General features: G+C 42.4%; 1 protein-coding gene across 1 annotated transcript in view; it reads right to left on the bottom strand.

The window, feature by feature from the left end:
• The window catches only part of LOC8042709 (putative ammonium transporter 3), a 112,755-nt gene extending 91,591 nt beyond the window's left edge, over positions 1–21,164 (bottom strand). Inside the window, exon 1 of the mRNA XM_029983094.3 lies at positions 21,038–21,164. Coding sequence (XP_029838954.3) covers positions 21,038–21,164 — 127 coding nt within the window. The remainder of the gene's footprint in view (positions 1–21,037) is intronic.
• Between the last annotated feature and the right edge of the window lie 560 nt (positions 21,165–21,724).

The following is a 21,724-nucleotide window of genomic DNA, read 5'->3' as shown; positions in this document are numbered from 1 at the left end:
ATGGCAAGGAAATAAACTAGAAACTGATATGACCATAATTTTGACTTTATTACGTTTGACGGTCAGGCTGATTGGAGTAAACTTTTGCCAAGTATGATGCTGGAGCCTCACAAATCCGGCTGCCATGCCCGCGCAACAAAGAACAAAAAATAGGTGGTTAGAAGAAAGGGATACACTTTTCTTTTCAGTAGTGTTACTTCGCTTCGCATAATATCGGACATTCAACTTTCTGCAGTGTATTGAATATTATCATCGAACAAGAGAGCAACGCTTTTTACTTTGTAAAATGACCGGTTGGTCTACATTATTCGAGAGACTGTGTCATTTCGTCTGAAAGATTGTATTTTATTTAAAGAAATATGCACGGTGTTTGGGAGAATAAAAAAAAAACGTGTTTCCTCAGCGCGAAAAAACAAAACAAAAATACAATGGCCGAACTTTTAGCCTCAACTCAGATATGGAGCTAGCGGTCCAGAGCACATGCCAGTCTCAGAACTGGTCGTTATCCGATTAAAAAGTTATGAACGATTCTCAGAAACTTTTCATGTGAAAACGGGGCGCGTTCCTAGTAATGCTTGGAATGAAGCGAGCGTGCTGGTAGGGATAAAATATAAATAAGGGAAGAACATAAAGGACGAGGATGGACAACAGCGATGTTTGCCATTCATTCGCTGGCTCCATTGATTGCCCTTTCATAATCGAAAACTTCTGAAAATCGCGAATAACTTTTAAATAAAAAAAAACCTTGTTATATTCTCAACGGGTCGCGAGGACGCGTCGATTTTCCGAGTTGGACTTGAGGCCTCTCATGCTGAAGATTTCGTTCGGTAATGCAACTTAGGAGCGCAACGGGATAACGTTGAACCACGTCGGAGCAACGAACTTCTAGCTCGCAACGAGCAGATATAACGGGTTAAATGCGACTTCAATCGTTTTTTTTTCGTTTTTTTTTTTCTTTAGTGACGGCATTACAAACTCTTGTTTCCCATTTCATCCTCCTCGCATATCACTCCCTATTGCATAATTTATTTACCGTTTAGGAAAGGGACTCACACCGACGCCAACAACGTGACATTCCAGTGGTTTGCTGACGCGGAATGCGGCGCTCCTTGCCCACACTCCATCGCGCATGCGCGGCGGCGGTGGGCTGCCGCTAGACGCGCTCCGGTTTGTTGGTAACAATGAGATGTCTATGGATGTATAATTCTGAACGCGACATGGGGCATATTTTGAATTGAACCCTTTTATGCGCTTTCATTTTGATATATAATCTTGCAACATTTGGGAAATTAGGGCATTTTTTTTTTATCAAAGTAACGATTTGATAATGCTATCGATTATTCCAGAGATTTTTTTTGTGTGTGTATTTGTGTCTTTGTGTGTGTGTACGTGTTTAGTGTAGCATTTGGTTTAATAGCTTCGTGTGCATTTTCTTTTTTTTTTTTCTTCTTTTTTTCTCCTTATCTGCTGTGCGGCTAGTGAAGACCCATAAGATGTTCGTAGAGGTTTTTTTTTCAATACGGTAAGTAAAGCTATCATTATTATTACAATTATTTTATTATTGTCATCATCATCCTTATATTTATTTTAACTATTACTATAATTCTTATTCTTATTAGTGTTATTGTTAATTTTATTATTATTATTAATAACTAAAGTCACTAAATACGCAGTGCTTCAAAGTAACAACACGTCAGCCATTTTGGTGCTGAAACTATCGCTGCCAGTTGATTGAATCTTTTTCTAAAATCACAGGAAGCAATTTTTCGCCTTTAAGAAGCGTTAAAAGAGTCCGCGACAGAGAAAAACGATATTATCCGAGCTTTCTAACACCTTAGCGAATGTTCAGGATGTCGCATTTTCGAATCGCAACGAGCTCCCATTTGTGCCCGCTCGGCACTAAGCACCTAAATGGCGGACCCCGCTAGAAAATACGGGAATGGAGTGCCGATACTGGCTCTACAGTTTGAACGTTCAACAAACATATTTTGAAGGTAAACTTGATTGTGTTCTGCGCGTAGGCAACGCAATCTTGCTATACTGTACGCAGGAGTTGGTAAATAAAACATGCCGCCCCTACTGCGGCGCTCATGGAAGACGGGATGAAGGAGACGGACGCGATGACGCGCGATCGTAATATTCTAACGAGGTCAACGCTGCACAACATGTTAGAAGTGGCCATGGGGCGTCGAGAGCATAAACGTGCCGACTAATCTGTTTCACCTCCACCTGTGCACACATATCGCCTGTTTTATTGCGTGACACTTTAATCCGCTAGTTCCGCCCGTAGTATCCACCGTCGAGGTCATACAGGAATAGCTGCCCCTTCGCGGATAAGAACGGCCGGTGCACTCGTTCTTTTTCCCCCGTGTAAGCGTTTTTGGTTAGAGACAGAAGGAGCTGATGACAGACATTTATACATGCATAACACATCTACGATGTATTTAAACGCATTTAACTTAATTGGGTAGGGCGTTCGACCTCACTATATTTTTTTATATGAAACCAACAATCAAACATAAAGGGAACTCTAAGACGGAATGTTCGTTTTGAGCAGAAAATCTTGCTTCAACGTGTTTCGTTCGATGAACATAAAAAAAAAAGAAGAAAAACGTTCCCAATTCTTTGAAGTGCCGAGTTAAAGCGCATCTCTTGAGGAGGAAGAGGGGAGAGTACGTAGGGAAAAGTATAGTGAGTACACCCTCGACCCCCCCTCTTCCTCCTCTTCTGCTCCCCTCCCATTCAGCGGGAATTTTTCGCTAAATTACCCGCTAAATTTAGCAAACTGTTCCCCGTTAAATATAGCGGGGAATTTTTTTTTTGTCACCGGGGAAATATTTTTGTTAATTTTAACGGGGAAAGTTTTTGCTAAATTGAGAGGTAAAATTTTCTGCTAAATTTATCGGGAAAATTTCCTCGCTATATTTAGTGGGAAAACGACCCATAATACAATGCGCGCTGGTACGCCGACGGCGACGCCGACGGCGACGCCGACGGCGACGCCGACGGTGACGGCGACGCCGACGGTGACGGCGACGGAGACGCCGTTCAAGCCGGAAGTGGGCGCCTAATACCCCTGTTACACGGGCACCCTTAACCGTGGTTATTTCAGCTTTAACTGCTGTTACGTGGCACCACAGTTGCCGCACTACGCTCTCGGACAGCTATTTCAGAAGAAGTGAAGAGCGCGCGTGCACTGCTTCGATGGGTGCTCCAGATGCTCAAGTGCACGTTCGCCCATAGCTTTGACTGCATAGCCGCAGAATGTTGTCCGCCAGTATTGTGCGCCAACTGTGGCTTAGCGTAGCTGCAGTTTAGTGTGCCCGTGTAAAAAGGGTATAAGAGCTGCGCTGTAAAAAGAAACCAGTACAGTTTGCAATCAATCTTTATTAAATTGTAGCATATTGTTTTTCGTGTTGTTGAAAGTTCAAGCCGCTCCTATTTTAGAGCGCAGCTCTTAGGCACCCGTTTCCGGCTTGAGCGGCGACGCCATCGGCATCGGCACCACCGTCGGCGTAATTGCGCGACGCATTATGGGACGTTTTCCATAATGAGGTAACACGTGACGTAACGTGTGACGTCACGAGGGTTACCCTCGTGAGGGTTAAGAAGGTTATCCTCACGAGGGTTACGTGAGTTACTCTCATGAGGGTCATGAGGAGTACCCTCACGAGGCGCACGAGGGTTACCGCCACGAGGTCACAATCTAATGTGCGGAGAAGTTGGCGGTGAATACGGGGCTAAATAGTGGACACGTCTGACTGAACAGGTGAAGAGCATTCGGCTCCCCCTTTACTAATTCTTCCCTGAAAAAATTTCAGCCTTGAATGGCCGCCTACGTTTTGAAGGTGCACGTTCACCACACCAAAAACAGCTACTGGAAATATATCTGTGCACGGCTGTTGTACGCAATGTTACAAAAACCCACGGTCGTTGCACAAAACAAAAAAAAGAAAAATTAGCAGTAGTATTTAAAAAAAAAAATTTGGACAGTTTTCCGCTCGCACGTGTGGCTTGAAGAATTTTATGGAACAACATGCTCTGGTTTTGAGTCACAATCTACTATTTTGTACATTGGATTCATGAATTCGTAACATTGTCCATGCGTCGACCGGACTGCGAAATTTCGAGAAACAACTTCGCCGCTCAAACGTCCGACAAGGGGATGCTTTAAAGGGATGGTAAATAGCCGCCTCGGTGGCTCTGAGGCGAGAGTGCCGGCCTACCGATCCTCATGTGGCGGGTTCGAATCCTGGCCGTGGTGCCCGCAATTGGACGGAGTCTTAATGCGGAGAAGGCGCCATGTAACCGAACTTTCGGTAGCACGTTACAAAATCCCCAGGTGATCCAAGTTAATCCTCAGTCCTTCGCTGGGGCGTGCCAGGTGCCCTTCGTTTGTTTGGTACTTAAAGAATGGTGAATTAAAGTTTTAATTAAAAAATGCGAGAGATGTCGCTACTCGTAATTTGTTACCTCGAATGGACGGCCGTGTTTTTTGGAAAAAGAGGTTGAGATAGAACCAGGCCGTCGAGGCGCGCGACCGTTGAGATATCTCGTTTCCTCCTATCTTTGCCTCGCTCCCTCAAGGCGGCGAGGAGGACAAGACGCGAGACCGTTCCCTCTCTTTCTCGGAGAAACATGATGTAAACATTTCTGTCAAATGCGCCTCCTTTTTTTGAAAAATACGGACATCCGTTCGAGATATTGCTGCATGAGTGACGTTTTGGTGTTTGTAGTATCCCGTTGCATGCTATTTCGCGTGTTTTGTGGAATTCAGATTTTATTAAACGAATGTTGGGCTGGGGTTAATAAATTTCCATTAGGGATTTTACTAATAGCACATCGTTCAATGGGGCAAAAGAAGAAAGGAAGAAAGTAAAAAGCCTGACTTTCGGTACGAAAATTTGAAAATAATTGACTATTTCGTATCTCCGTCCCTTCGTAAGCTCTCTGCCTTTTCACTGTGATACATCCGCGGTCCCCAAAGCGGTTCACCGGGTCCAAAAGGACGTCACACCGACACAGGACCTCACTTATTCCCCTCACTCCTAAGCTGACATTGCGGGGAAAGCTACAAGCTTGCCGCACCAATCAGCCGCCTCCCTTTCATCACCTGACCTAGTTCTCTGCGCGTGGGTATGCGCGAGAGAGCGTGATCATGTGGTAAAAGTGTAGGTCGCCCAACGAGTACGTAGCGTCCACAGCACTATCAGCCTCGGGGTGCGCGGGGGGGGGGGGGGGGGGGGGGGGGGGGAAAGCAACTTTTGTCCGAATATTGAGTGACGGGCTAGCCTTCCAAGATGTAAATGGCCGTCTCCGGGTACAGAAACGAGGGTCCAAGCAAGTGGGGAGCCCCTCCTTTCCGTCTTCTTGAACTGTTTGGTACAATGCGCGATTTATGAGTTGAGGAGGAAAGCTAAACAGGAAAAAGTCAGAAAATCGTTTAATGGCTCCCTAAAAATAAAACATCAGCTCTCAAGTCACATCCGGGACATTACTTCATTGCGTCAAATTTCAGTCAGAGCATCCGGAAATGAGAGTTTCTCGGAGCACGCCGCCATTATCACGCCCTCGTCGCTATTCGAAGAAACCGATGCCTATACATCGAATCGCGGCACGCAAATACTCCCGTAGGAGTTTGTTTTGCGGCCAGTCGTTAACAGCCTGAGTGTCGCGTGTACGAGGCTGTGCCAATCGACGGAGTATACGCGGCCCCCGTACTCGCTGCCTGGGGTACGGTAAAGAGAGCGAATAACACGGCAGGGGGGGGGGGGGGGGGGGGGTAAGTGCACTCTTGAAGGGTATACGTAAACTCTGGCAGGAAACATATGGGTCTAACACGTGAACCAAACAAGACACCAATCCATCGGTGTTACGCTAAAAGCTGCTACCCCAAATCCTTCACTAGCTTTCCTGTGCATCGGCAATTTAAGCATTCAGCTTGAACTTGGTATCAAATTAAATCAAAGCTTTATTTTCAAGAAGCACTGGTAGGAGTCCCAGTCGAAAAGCTGTTAGGACAGCTTGACTGGGTCTGGGACCCTTATTACCTTGGCAGCAGCTTGGTGGTGTAACACTCTACTAGCTTAACATTTAATAAAACAAAAATGTAGATAAAAAGAAAACTTTGTTAAAATGTTATTACTAAGTTAGGAAACAACGACGATATAGGAGCAGAAGTCTCGTTTGCTAATCGCATATATGTGTATGTTGTTTCTGAGGCATTTATTTAAAATGAGTAATACATTAAAATGTAAAGTTTGTAAATTGTAGTTCGTGCGGGAACAAGGGATGACCCGTGCTTCTCTGGCGCGTATGTTGACACCACTGCTATACATTGCAAGCTCAGAAATAGTGAATAACAAATCAATGTGTATGCGGATGAGAAACGAATGGAAGAAAGTAAACGATGTTCATACATGCGTTCAACCGTAGTTATTTGATATCTTAAAAAAATGAAGGTTCTGTGTGGTCTGGTGTAGAAAACGTCAGCAATATATCGTATTATTTTCTTTTGTAGTAATAGTATGTTTTTAAGGTTTGTTTTTGTTGAGTAACCATGAAATTCCTCAAAAATAAAGATTATATTATCATTCCTTTATTTTTTTTTAGACATTGGATAAGTTACCATTACCAGGCGCGCCACATCAAGCCCATGACCAGTCAGATAACCTCCCATGCTACATTTTGAGTCAAGGGAAAGGGGTGGCGCAGAAGGCGTGGTTGTGCTCAGGTCTCCACACGCTGTTAAAGCGTAATCGAAGTGCCGCAGACACTTATCTATTTTAAAGGAGGTCAATGACGTCAATTTTCCCGCTAAATTTATTAGAGAAGCTGACATTATAGAATTACAGTGAGGGTATAGGCGAGCTGGTGATTATTAAACGTTCTAATGAATTACCTGAGACTGGGGCGAGAAACCTGCAAACATCAACCGTGGACGTTGTGTTGAGCACTGACTTCATTTTGGGGAACCTCACCCCATTACTTGAGGAGAGGAAACGGTGCCTAAATGCGCACAAAGAGAAGTAATTTTCTTCTGAAATTGGGGTAGTGTATGAGATCCCTTTGGCCTGCAAGTTCAAATACGCGGGCCAAACTTCCAGATGTCTAAATGACACATTAACCGGGCATAGGCGAAACGTCAAAAGCAAAGCTCCCAACTCTGAAATGGCGAAGCATGCCCAGAAATGTTCTATTTGTACAATATAGTGGGCAGGAACTGAAGCCGTGTACGAAAAACGCCATGACATGAAAAGAGTGGTACGAGAAACATTTAGAATAGAAACAATAGGCAATAGTATAAGGCAAGCGTTTTTGCAGCTCAGTAATACTTCTAAACCCTTCCTACAATTGTTTTTTTTTTTCTCTGGGGAAGAGTTGAAGCGAAGGCCAATGATGCATCTGTTTCGCGGATGGCGTCCCGGTTGTCTTCGTTTGCATCTATTCACCAACTCATGCTTACAAAAATTGGTTTGCTCTCTATGTTTATACAGCCTTGACAAAGAAACCGGAGCGCTCTTAGCTGCACGCCACCGGCGTCGTGCATGCGTGATGGTAAGGAGCGCCGCGTTCCGCATGATCTAACCACTGAAATAACATGTTGTCGGCGTCAGTGCGAATCCCGTACTCTTTATTGCGTTAGAATTATTGATTGCATGTCTTCCTAGCAATGTCTTGCTACTTTACTGGTCTGAGAAAAATTAACGAGGCTCGTTACATCGCAAAACTTCGCTTAGATAATGCGACGTGCAGCGATCCATTCCACGTGAACGACGCAGAATGCACGCCAAAGCTTTTTTGACAAAATGAGACCCCATTCGCTCTTTTCAGTCGCGACGTCGCTCGGGTTGCCAAAGCGTGAACGGTGGCTGCGGTGCTCGATATCGATACTAAAAATCGCAAGTAGAATCACACCAGGTGAATCAGGCTTAAAAAGTCGGTGATGGCCACTGGTAACATTGATCAACATATCCTTGCATCTACTGTTTACACCGAGCCTACTTACCCCAACTAACCTTCAAACATGAAAGTATTTTGAGCTCTTCACTTTTTACGCAAAGTTTGGTCTGCTGTCCATTGTCGTTTGAACGAGTATGAAGAAAGCGACGACAGCTTGAACTAACTTGAAAGGGCAGACGACAGTTTGAATGATAAGACGGCCGTTGGAACGTGAACTGGACCACTTCACGTTCAAGTTGTCCGGATGGTCCATACAATTTGACGGTTTTCCCGTGTTCGTGTTGGAACAAAACAAATAAATCTGACGATCGACCACAAGTATCGTGAATTCAATCCAAAGTGCTTCCAGCACATGCAGTTGTAATCCGACGGTGTCTGATTTTTCCTTTTCAGAGCACCTATCCACGTACTCGGTCGAACCGGGAAGGCAGGAAACACATGACAACTGATGTTCACACCTTTCCTGTCTCCATTGTTACGGCTCCAGCGGCGGCGTTTTGACGAGAAGACAGGTTCCTGCAAAACGACACAAGAACGCTAGTCCCGCATGGCGACTTCCGCCCACACACCCCTAACGGAAGTGCGCCGGAAGCACCACCACCGAGGTTTGACGTAACAGAGTTGAGTTGGTGTATAGGGAATGCAAGTTAGACCTGTGAAAACTGCCTTTGTTCTGAAAAGGAGGGATAGGCGTCAGGAACGAAGTGTTCTGGGTTCCTTGCAAGGTTCGAGTTTTAACTCAGTGAATGGATTCACCTTTTGTGTGCAAGGGGACGAGTGAAAAGGGTACAAAGGGTGCAAAGGGTGGATCGACCTGTTGTGTGCAAAGGGTAGCGATCTTGGGCGTAGGATGTATATAGGAGAGGTTTACTGAATACATCTTTAGCTGAGTTTGACTGCTTTTTTTCTGTCAATTTTTCTTGCTTTTCCAAGGTTGATGTTTACAGGTTTCTCGCCCCAGTCTCGGGTAATTAATCAAAATTGGAATTTGACATCCCGTGACGTGACCGACGTCATGCAAAATTTTTGCGACAAATGTGGCGGATAGGATGACTTCGCCTGAGATGACATCACGTGATGTTTGGTAGTACCTGACACGACTACTTTATCACATGACGCCAGGTCACGTGAGTTCACTTTCCCCGCGGTATTTACTGAGTCCATTTGGCGTGACGCCGTCACATGGTCAATTTTCAAGCTATAGTTAGCCGCGAAATGGATAAATACGACATTGAAGATAAAAGTCGCTTTGAAGTTGTTTTTGGGCGAAAGTGAAGGGGGAGGGGGGGGGGGAGGAGGGTTTGGGGGAAATTTTAATGAAAACTACCGGCCGGCGAAGAACAGCTCACCAGTGGAGAGCTCACTGGAGGAAACCTCACCGTGGTAGTGACGGAAGGGGAGAAAAGCTCAACAACCTTTTAACCAATTAAAAAAAAAAAATATCACCTAAAAATGTGTAAAGCGGTCGTTACCTCAACTAAAATAAATTAACTCAACATACTCACCTTTCCGTTTATACTGCATCTACTGTACGTCTGGATGCAGTGTATGCTAAAGTCACTGGACACTTGAGTCTATGCATACAATTATTCTGCACTTCAATGGCAGATAATGTTTAGGGATATTTCGCAGATAATATGAGTTGTATTAAAATATAGCATAAAAAAAACAGTGTAATAGACTGGAGCATACGTGGCGAATCGCTATTTATTTATTTATTTACCCTAAAGGGCCTTGACGGGCATTACATGGGGGGGGGGGGGGGGAGGGGGGAGGGGGGGGGGAGCGATGATACAAAGTTTGATACAATTAAGTTAAGTGAAAAAAAAAAACTTTATAGTTGGCATAAACAATGTTAAACAAGCAATAAACAAAATAACAGGAACACTGGATGAAAACATAACACAAGCAGCACTATATCAGTTGATATAAATTACTTGAAGAACTAATGAAGATATCAGGTGAAGTGATTAACGCGATTTCTCTGGGCAGGCTGTTTCATTCGGAGATGTCAAGTACCAGAGGGGAATTCTTCAACAAGTTAGCGCGGGCAAAGATGGGCGATACTTTAAAGTGATGAGCTACGCGAGACAAAATACGATGAGCAGTCTGAATGAATGATGTCCTAAAGGGAGATGATTCATGATGGAGCTTGTGGAAACATGACATGCGAGCTGTACATCTTCTGCAGTGCAGTTGGGTTAGGTTGAGGCTACGTTTTACGTTAGACACACTGGAAGTACGGGAGAAGTCGTTGGTTATAAATCTTGCGGCTTCCTTTATCTTGAAGTGCCTCAATATGGTTGGTTCAGTAGAGCTGATGAGGGTGCCATATGATGTATGCGTATTCCAACTGCGTCCTGACGATGGTAGTATAGGCGAGGAGTTTAGTTTCTTTGTTAGCGTGAAATAAAGAGCGTTTAGGAAAACCAAGTGGTCTGGATGCTTTGCGGGTTCATGTTTAATATAAAGGTTCCATGATAAGTTTGCTGTTAGGTGGACGTTGAGGTATTTGATAACCAGATGTCTGAGGATAAAAGGAAATCGTGCTTTTGTCACCGCAAAAGTAAAGAATGTATCACGGAAAGCCCAGTTTCCGGCCAAATTTTCGAAAAGTTTCAATGAGTGAATGGCGACCAGCGGAGCCTGCGAATGCGTCGACAGTTATGGCGTCAGCTGCCAGAAAAGGGGTCCCATTTCTCCTTTAAGAAATATTTTAAAATCAGTTATACCTTTTTTTTTTAATCAGAGAAAGATTTATGTTCTAAATCTCTGGCATCTAATTCCTCCCTCTAGCGCTATATTTAGGTGGAAGAGCTTTCTTTAACGCGTTGTTTACTTTAATGGTGGAAAAAAAGAGTATTTTTCTTTTCGTTCGACTACACTGTATAATGAATTAACTTTCATGTCACTGCGTAGGCTGTGCCGAATATTCCTATTTCGACATTTATTTCATAAGGTACGTTTCCACTTTTAAGTTCTCCAAATCGACAAATAACGAAAGTTGATATTTTTTTTTCATCCCGGCAATGTCAGGATTTAAAATAGCTACTGACACGCGAAAATCGTCGTCATAAAACGGGAAAGAAGGCTGTCCCAAAGCGCCCTGTTTTCATATGTGTGCAGCATGCATGGGAATCAACCGTTGCATTGGTTGCCTTACTGCTCGAAAATCACGACCACCGCCGTGCATAACAGTTTTATTCAAGATGAACTTTTCTCCGAGTCTTTTAAAAAAACTGGTCAGCCTTTTTCCACATCTGATGGTTGTGCGGTGAGCTTTTCTGCGCATTTCAAAACCGATACAAAAAAAGAATGAAAAGCCCTGTCGGTTTAAAAATCCGCTGCACCACCGTGAAGCGGAGCTTACTTGCCAGGGAAAGCTGGGCTTCCATGGTTTATTGCGAGAAGTAAGAAGGATTATCGAAGATAGAATATAATTTAAACAAATCGGACGCACAGGAGCTGGTCAGTTCAATAAAACAGATATAAAGGGTGTCACAAAAAAAAATTTACACGGTCTTTTTTACCGCAAAAATAAGATAGGCATCGCCGAACGCTCATTCTCCGCACAAAGGTAGAGCTAGAGGTCAAAACCAGATGCCAAAGTTTCAGCCCGATCCAATAACTTAATTAAAAGCTATAAGTTATTTTCTGAAAATTTCAATGAGAAAATGGAGCCCACTTTTGCCTGTTTTCGGTTTCTGGTGCCATAGAGCTCCATGTGTTCGAAAACTCCGTCGGCCGCCATTTTCCCATCGAAATTTTCAGAAAATCAGTTATAACTTTTGGTTAAGTTATCGGATCGTGCTGAAACTTTGGCATCTGGCTGTGACCTCCAGCGCTACCTTTGGGCGGAGAATGAGCGTTCGGCGATGCCTAGTTTATTTATGGGGCAAAAAAGACCGTGTAAATTTTCTTTTGTGACACCCTGTACACACGAGCGTCTTGGCTAATAGCAGCAGTAAACACTTGTCAATGTTGTTTACTTTGGCCCAACAGGGTGTTAGAATGGAACAGATTATATACGTGTGGAGCCCCAAAGTTTCCTTCGCAATAAAGTACAACACATAGCTCAGAGAGATGCTTATTCGACCACCGTATGTAGAGGGAGTATTCACTGGCGTCCATATCTGTGTGCGCAAATGCTGAGCGCGTGCTGACGGCGAGCTTCCACAGTTCTTTTGCAACGTGCATTCCGCACCATCAAGAGTGCCGGTCTTAGCAGCCTATTGCTGTGAGCTCGTTCTGAGCATGCGCTCTAAACAGCACCCACAAATATGGCGTCCAGTGAATACTCCCTATAGAAGTTAGGCTTTTTAGCAGACTTTGCTCTTCAGAAGTAGTTAAATTTGGTGCACATTTCAACACCATTTTGTTGAATTTATGTTTATGAAATAAAGGCACGGCCTGACTGTACACAATTTTGTTACTTAATATTATTCGTTATATTAATAACAGCGAACCTAATTCCAAGCTATTCTATCCTAAGCATTTTGCTTGGCGGAAATCGATTTGGACATGGGAACAATTCCAGTCGACGAAAGTAGGGACGTACTTCGAACAGTGCGTCGAAAGAAGCTATTTCTGGCACTCAAGAGAGATCATCAGGGTTTGACGCTTGTACTTCATTTGAATATTTTATTTCAAGCCATGCCTACCACGTAAATTTCGATGAATATAAACGTACTTGTTGAAAATTCCGAAGGGTCAACTTTGGAACGAGGGGCCTTATCTTTTCGTTGTGCAACATTCAATTCTTTTTCATCTTATTTGCGCAGTATTAGGTTGCCTTCTTCTTGTAGTAACGGAACTTAACATTTTAACATGTGTGATCTCGTAAGTCGCTTATCTCCTCGAGTAAATCCCCGCAGTATAAACAACATGTTTTTTGTTTATTCGCAACACAAAATGTGTTTGGAATGAGCCGGGCACACGCTGTGTGCGTGACGCCTCGTGACGTCATGCGGTTATGGGACTCTGTGATGTCACATGACTGTAAAGTCACATCGCCTCATGGGGTGACCTGATTCTGGGGCATCACGTGACGTCATAATAATTTAAATGACTGGTCTTTGACGTGAAGTGACGTCATAAAATCACGTGACACCGGGACGTTACGTGACTTTCCGTCAACGTTATAATCTTTAATAATCTTTATTTTGGGGTGCCCAAAACAACCACATTGGTCTTCTTATTGGTGCACCAACACAAGCAAAATGAGCAAGCAAGTAGATAGGCTCTAAACATTTACTAAAAAAATAAAACGTCCAAGACAAACATAATGCTAAGGGGCTAGAATAATATCATTTAAATCGCGACGGTACATAGAAATTGATGCAGATATATCAAGGTGGGGTGGAGCGAAGGTATTATATAATAACTGAATCCGTGAGAGAGGTGAGGTGTTACACAGCGAGCGAACATCAAAAGAAACAAAGTGTCTAGTTACTCGGAATGGAATATGAAAGCTCACTTTTGCAAGGAGTTGAGCCGAATCAGCAGCACCATTCGCAACCTTGTGCAGAAAAATTAAGTCACGAACACTCCTCCTTTTAGACAATAGAGAAAGAGATAACATTATCATTATAAATTCATAAAATGATAATGGGAAGAGAATGAGGGAGAGAGGAGACAGAGACGCCAAAGCGCCAAGCTCTCGTTGGAATGATGAGTGGGTAGACGCAAATCTAGCTGCCTCTTTTTCTACTCACTGCTCGAACGCGTTTGAACAGCGAGTAGAAACAGAGTCCCCTAGGTGGCATTGCGTCCATCCTCCTATCATTCCAACCAGAGCTCGGCGCCCAGGCGTCCACACGCGTTCTCATCTCCTGAACTCCCTCGGTTTCTACACGCATTAGATCAACTCACTTGTGAAACTCCCCTCTCCCTCTCGTGCCCGCCACCCGTCGTTCGAAGCGCCGTCTAGAGGTGGCATTTTAAAACTATTCGAAAACTCTACGGCGAAGGGCCATCTATAGACACGCCGTGCTTTAAAACTGTCTGCAGCCGTAGTTACACGAAGTGTAAGGCAATTTCCTTATTTATTCCGATACCTACATCGCCCTTACCAGGGCATCATTGTAGGGGGAATACAATAAAAAAACCTATAAAAAATATAAAGTTATGCATCGGAAATATGTCTGCGATTCGGAAAATGTTCCAATGACATCGAAAATGAAAATAATGACTTAAAAGTAAATTTGCAACAAAATAAAAACAACAAATTGGCAAACGCATTAACAACCTAATTAAAAAATTGACGCTTAGCCATAAGCCGCCTCGTTGGCTCCGGAATAAAGATAAAAAAAAAAAAAAAGCAGCCTCGGTGACTCCGAGGCGAGAGCGCTGGCCTACGGATCCTCATGTGGTGGGTTCGAACCCCGCCCAGGTGCCCGGATTCTGACGGAGGCTAATTGCGGAGGAGGCGCCGTTTAACCGAGCTTTCGGTTGCACGCCAAAAGATCCCCAGGTGGTCCTAATTAAACCTCAGTCCTCCGCTGGGGCGTGCCAGAAGCCCGTCGTTGGTTTGGCACATAAAACCACCAAATTTGCTTTTTTTTTTTTTTTTGACGCGTAGCCATACAAGAACCTCTGCAGAACAGAAAAAAAAGACAAAACTGGCGAGGAGTGTGAGCTATTCCATTCGTTTACAGTTCTCGAACTTTTTAGATGATGATCGGTACGGGGGCGACACATAAGTTGGATCTTTTATGTATTGTTTCTTATGAATGCTTATATCCGCCTTGGAGTTACTGTTATCGCATGGTTCTGGTTGGCATGCTCGCATATCATAAAATTTATAAAAAAAAAAGCAAAAAAAAAAGACAAAGAAAAAAACGATTGCGTTAAGATTGCAATTGTGTTCCGCTTCGGAAGTTGAAACCCCCCATCAACAGGCTACTTTTTTAAACTCACGTCAACACCTCTTTCACGTGTGCTATGCTTCTGCTCTGACCTCTTCATATTTGTAGTCGCATAAATTATATTTACGCATCGACCAGCGTCAGCGAGCAGCCGCACGTGAAATCTTGGAGGATCTATTCCCGACTCGTCCGCCGTCTGGGTACGACCGCCCCGACATCTGTAGTTCCTTGGAGCTTGCCAATACTCGCTTGAATGCGCTATGCATATGAAAAAAAAAAAAATGAGGTGAATGTACGCGGATACTTCCGCACTTGGGAACTTATTGAGCTCGACAAACTTTCGATGGTAGGATATCCCTCTCAATCAAATAACCGATTAATCTAAAAAAGGTAAATAGTTTTAAATTACTGGATGTGTTGATCATGCCACAATTTAGCTTTGAGGGTTTGTTCGGTATCAGAGGCTAAAGCACTTTTTAAGAATTGCAGAAAGCGAGCTGCGTTTACTGGTAACTTTGGATGCAAAATTTAATTCGAAATTCCTCAGAGCCACAATTGGTACTACTTACGGTGATGCGTAAACTGTGACTTATTTAATTAGTTGATATACTATGGAATGGCATAATGTACAGTTAGGAAGATGAAGCAAATATTAATTTGTTTTGTGTTTGACATTGATTGCGATGTTTACAGAGCGTATACATAATGAAAACATCGACGCCATCTTCGTTGAATATTGAGTGCTCTTCTTCAGCAATGATTGGGAATAAACGTTTGATGCCTTTTATCGCGACATGCTTCTGCAGATTTCCTGCGGACGTTGTTTCCGACGTTCGAGTTCCATATACACACTTTGCACTAGTGCGATAAAGCGGTCTGCCATTTGGACCGATCTACAACTTTGCGAGACGAAAGATGCCGTCTTTTGATACAAGAGAATATGGAAGTATAGAATTGATGTTCTTTTCTTTCTGCTAGTTCCTATGGGCTGTCTTTGCCGTATTAGTAGCGTTGTGATGTATCTGGTTTCCTTGGAAAAGCGTTGCATGAACGGCACTATGTGCTACTGGACATCGGATTGCAGAAGTGCTTGGTTTGTAACATATCTCAACTCAGAAATCAACACCATATATTTATAAATGTAGTAATAAGCCTTTACCTACTTCCTTTAATTTCCATACGCTTTGTCAGTAATTGCTGTCAACATATCTCAGGAAGGGCGGACCACCCACACAAAATACTACCTACTCATTTCACACTAATGTGTTCCCTTTTTCGTTTTTTTTTTCTGAGAGAGAACTATTAATGTATTAAATAGGTTGCCAAAGGATGTGCCCTCGACTCATTTTCAAAAGTTTGCTTGATATAGTTCGACGTGTGTTTGAGGAATAGGTCTTCTTAGTCTTCCAGTCAAGTTGAATGGAAAATGTTTTTTGTACGTCTTTTGTACAGCAGTTTCTATAGGCAACGCTTCTCTTATATTACCAGTGTTCAGAGATAATATTTTTTGTAAATATTCAATTATGTCGTCTAACTGTTTTTAAATCCCACTTCACGCAATATTGCTACCGGCGATGTAGCCTTCGTTGTCAATAAATAATAAGAAAATTGTTCACAGTTAGACGCACGTCTTTGTATTTTTTGGTAGAGCACTGCAGCACCACTCAGCTGCATTCTACGCAGCTCGGAGCTCGGTTAATAAAGAATAAGCACTAACAAAACTATTTGCCACTTAAAATTGAAGTTTGCGATAGGACACTAAGAATGACATGATAATGCAAAACATCGTGCTCAGTGTCCCACAGTAGGCCTCGACATTTCGGTAAAAACGTTTTTCCGGCCTCACCGGTCGCCGAACTACCTCCATTGATTGCAGTGATTAGCCCTCCTTGGGCGATTGAAGTACTGCAGGCGAATGCATCTTTTAGCGTGTAGGTCATCCCTCCCTATTACAAAACTCATATATGGGACACGACTTAAACTGACCTGTTGCGAAGTTAAGGAAAGGCAAACATATTGTCTGGAAATGAAATGCTGGCAATTTATTTAATAACTCGTATTACAGAACTGTGTACAAAGTGCAAACATTTATATTTTTATGTTCTTTCTGCAACATTTACTATTGTAGAAGTCATCTGGGGTTACTGAAGGCAATAAAATTCCAGCCTAGACTTTTGTGCTACAATGTTTTTTTTTCTTCATATACTGCCTGTACGGTGCATTTCTTAAGAAGATATATATTTATTTCAGTTTATTTAATTACAAGAATCAATTAGTGCAGCCTTTACACTTCTCAATAACAAGACGTGAACGCCATCCCCTTTTGTTGCGATTTCGACACACTCGGAGATCATGCATAACACGTTTAGAAGCTGAGCGCGTTGATGGAATTATATGTTACTAGAAATAAATGCGGTTACTGACACGACGGACATATTTCTGTCGTCCTGTTGATTGCTCTGTTTATCCATTCAGTAATACTTACATATCAAGCTATCATGCCCGTATGGAAATCTGATATCTGTGCCATATCTGGCCATATCAAACATTATATGATTATATACGACCTATATACAGACTTATCTGGCGTAAAGACAGCCTGATATGGCGTATATACAGACTTATCTGGCGTATATACAGACTTATCTGGCACATATATAGCCTGATATAGCGTACATACAGACTTATCTGGCGTATATACAGACTTATCTGACGGCCGGTTTTCAATATATTAAAAAGTAAAAAAATGTAAAAAAAAACTTTGTTAGCAAACTCTGAACGACTCATTGTTTGCGAGCTAAATATTAGCACAAATAATCCCAAACTTCAGCTTTGACAAGCTTAAGTTTGAGATTATTTGTGCTAGTTTTCACGAGGATTTCAATGTAACTTAATTTTTTCAAAGTGTTAACATTACGCCCGAATAGACAATTTGCTAAATCCCCCAAGCGCCTCGGCCCGTACTCGAGGAATCACGGGGACGGTGTTTCTTCAGCTGCCTAGTGATCGAAATTTTCGAGCAATTCTATGGTTACATAGATTTGAGTGCAATTCGGAATCACCCTGAACACGTGCCATACAGAACCCAAATACCTGCCATACCACTTTTAAAATGTCCCGCCAATGTCAGTACTGTGCATTCCGTCCAACCTTCAACCTGGATGAGCTGCAGACATATCTCTTACATTATTATCATTCTCGTACAGCTTCAAAGACGCTGATATTAAGTTAGAAACGCTAAAAATGTCATAAACAGCTCACTTGAATCCGAGCTAAATGCCGGTTTTGGTTGTTGGGATTTCTCGGCTTTTAAGTAATTCCTGCTAAAACAACCATCGCGAGAATGATAATACGGTAAAGATTTCGGCGGCTCAGCCTGTTTGAAGTTTGGACAGAATGCGCAGTATCATAGACGCTGCCATTGACGAGAAAATTTAAAAGTGATATTACAGGTACTTGAGCCGTATGGGAGGCTTGTTCAGGGTGACTACGAATTACACTCGAAACTGTGTAACTATGGAATTGGTCAAAACTAGCCATTATTAGGAAGCTCAAGGATCACCGTTTCCATAACTCCTCAAGTGCGGGCCGGCGCACTTGGGAGAATTGTAGGTAATAAAAAGATATAAATTGCTGATCTCAGGCTTGTGTCCCTTTGAAATGCCTGGCCGGATCTGGAGTTTCCTAACTTAGCCAGATCTGGGATTTCGATACTTGGCCAGGGGTATCAGGCTATATCTGTCATTATGAGGCTATATCTGCCAGATATACCATATCAGGTTATATGTGGCCCATTTTTGATGTGGCGATATCTGAAATTTTCAGATCTGGCCAGATATAATTCTTTTGTAAGGGTGTGCATTCTTTTATTTTTTTTCATGCTTCAGTGTGGATAACGCAAATTGTCATGAAATGGAATTTTACACTTTCCAACTCGGTAGTGCGATACGGCTTATTCTAATAGTTATACTTACCAAAAACCTTATAACGAATAATGTCGTTTTATATCATGTTACTGCGTTTTTTGTACTTGGTCACATTACTAATCAATCTAACCACGAAGGCAGAAGTATGTAATCAGCGGATGGCTAGACGTGTTTTCTCCGGTCTTCTTATTCGAACTACGGGACCCAATCACTGTATCATCTATTGAAATTTGGGGTCTCTGCTTAAACCAGGAATACAATAAACAATCATCTCTTTGTTTGGCCCAGGACTGGGCAGTATGGCGATAGTATCTTAGATATAATTTTGAGCATGTCTATCACCGTTTCAACATACATTTGCAAAAAAAAAAATATATATATATATATATATATAAGTACCTCAGTATTGCACTACATTTACAATGTATCGATTGTAACGCAAAACTCTGACAGATTTAAGTATCTCGTTACATTTGTGGTCGAAAATTAACTGTCTGAGCTTTACAATGAACTAAAGACCACCGTTTTGGTAAACCAGCCGCATAACCTTCCCTACAAGTTTAGACGTTTTTGACGGCGAAGATAAAAAAAGTTCATTTTTTTTTGTGTGTGTTTTTTCCCTTCTGTGCCCCTGCTTCCTATTTTATCTTTTTTTTTCTTCGCTTTAGCATGTAAGGAAAAGTAAATACTTGTTAGCTTGCGCTTATTTCTGTGTGTCGCTTTGTCGTTCCCATCTCAGTGTATTGACTGGTAATTCTTAAAAGCGCTGTTGAACCAGCAGTGATAAGCCGACCACTCCAATCCCAAGCACTGTTAATCAATGAAAACTTTGAAATAACTCAAAATAATAACATAGAAATATATGCATTCCACCAGCAGGTGTTATTTGAAGTCGTTTGGAAAGTAAATTTGGTCGTTATTGCCTGTTAGAGCTCGAAATACTGTTCTCTATTGAAAGCAAATGAAACGAAAGTAGCGGCTATGCTGGCATCCGATAGAGTAAAAGACCCTTCCACCTTTTTATCTTTGTTAAAAAAAAAAAAAGAAGTTTAAATATCAGCTACGTGGTGCTAGCGCATGCCTGGATAGGCTCTGCTTTCAATTATTGCGCGCTCTTTTCTTTTGGAAGATAAATTAAAACGATATATAAAACGCGGACTCCCTCGACATTATTTTTAATTTGGCGAAATGAAGCTCGATAGGTCAAGAAAAAAAAAGGGGGAAAAAAAGGAAACGATTGGCAAACTAAACAAAATAAACTCGGAAACCATTGAAAGCTCATTTGGTACCAGCCGATGCCTAGAAAACAAGTTCAAATTTGTGCTTGGCTGGGCACACCATCATCATCATTTTGGTGTGAGAAAAACCGTGACGGAAGCTTTTTTTTTTTTTGCAGTACATGTCAGCAACTGGTATCTTTCTGGCACTACATTTTTTTTTGCAATAATTATAGAGGGGGTTTTATTGTTTGTGGAGAGTGACCGGGAAAGCACATGGGTCTTGCGCTGTTGATCGCTTCTGCAACATTCAAAGGGCCCAGCACTCATCGCAAAAGATGACAAAATTAGTGCAATATATTATTTCATTTTCCGGCGATTGAGAAAACGTTTGTTCCAGGCTGATGTCTTTCTTACTTTTGGTGTTGATAATTTTGGTGTTTCCGGCAAAGGAAGTTTCATAACGAATATTACGAATCGGGAAGCATGTCAGGCGAGTGCGAACGACCAGAAGGTTCGACCGACACAGCACAGTGATTAAACTCTGCGATAAAAAAGTTTAACGTGCACACTATTACTAGCTAGGTTATTATACCTCACAAGCCTAGATTATTGATGATATATGCTTTTAGCAATTTTCTAAAACATTGCTTCACGCTGACATTGTTTTTCAGGAAATTCTTCCACGGGGTGCCGAATTCTATGTAAAATTTGATTTAGTTATTTGCAGCAGGGGCGTTGATAGAGTAAATGATGAGATGTTGCTGGATATCAGAATGAATGACAACAACAAGGTGAACGGCTTTTGGATTATGAAAAATTTAAGTCCTGAAAGGATTGAAATACCGACAAAAACCATAGCGCAAAAAATATACTGAAAGCCTTTTACAAAAAAAAAAAAAATATATATATATATATATATATTCTGTTTAAATTAGACACAAACACCCTGTATATTTAAAACGCATGGAAGATAAACTTGTTATATTCATGGGATTTCACGACGTCGATATCATAATTAATCTACTTACAAGCAGACAGCTTACATAAAGTTTTCCATTCTCACCGGACTGCATGGTGAAGATAATGAAGGAACTGGTCATAATCCAGGTGGCATCATCCCAAGAGATGTCCTGATGGCTATGCCCCACGTAGCCGTCGGTCGAGTTGTTGATCTCTGTTGTTGAAGACATGGTTGCTAAGTTCAAATGAGGCTTGGCTGTGAAATACCAAGATTTGAAGAGCAAGGCACGTTTCGGTTTCCGTTGAATGTTTGTGTCCAGATCCTCGGGGCTTGGCAGACTAGGTAACCATCTGCAACAGAAGAGAAGACGCGAAAAGTGGTTCCCATGTTTTAAACTCTTTTGTAACACATTGTCGCTCTCTTATGTTTTTCTTTTGATTGTGCTCAATAGTATAGGGTAAAATATATAATCTCAAACCCCTTTTCACAAGCAGTCAGGCTCTTGTAGTTTTTGTCTCCGGTATCCATAAAACGCTCTAAACAGTAATCTTTAAAAGTTCGTCAAGACCGCATACCGCCGAAAAAAACTTGTCCGAAGCAAATCTGTCTAAACAGAAACGAACACCTGGGCGTTTTGAACGCCAACTCCAGGTGCCGCCCGATGACTGGAATCGATGGAAAAGGTAAGGCCAGTTCACACACTCGCAACCTACAAGGACAGGTTAATACAAGAGCGGCTTTTAAGCCTCTTGCGACGGCTTATGACCGGATGCGCCGCTGCGGTGCAGG

The sequence above is a fragment of the Ixodes scapularis genome, unplaced genomic scaffold, assembly GCF_016920785.2.
Source record: "Ixodes scapularis isolate PalLabHiFi unplaced genomic scaffold, ASM1692078v2 PGA_scaffold0__279_contigs__length_252992795, whole genome shotgun sequence".
In the NCBI taxonomy this organism is placed as follows: domain Eukaryota; kingdom Metazoa; phylum Arthropoda; class Arachnida; order Ixodida; family Ixodidae; genus Ixodes; species Ixodes scapularis.
The sequence above is the reverse complement of the archived record's forward strand: the minus strand, read 5'-3'. Positions and strand labels throughout refer to the sequence as shown.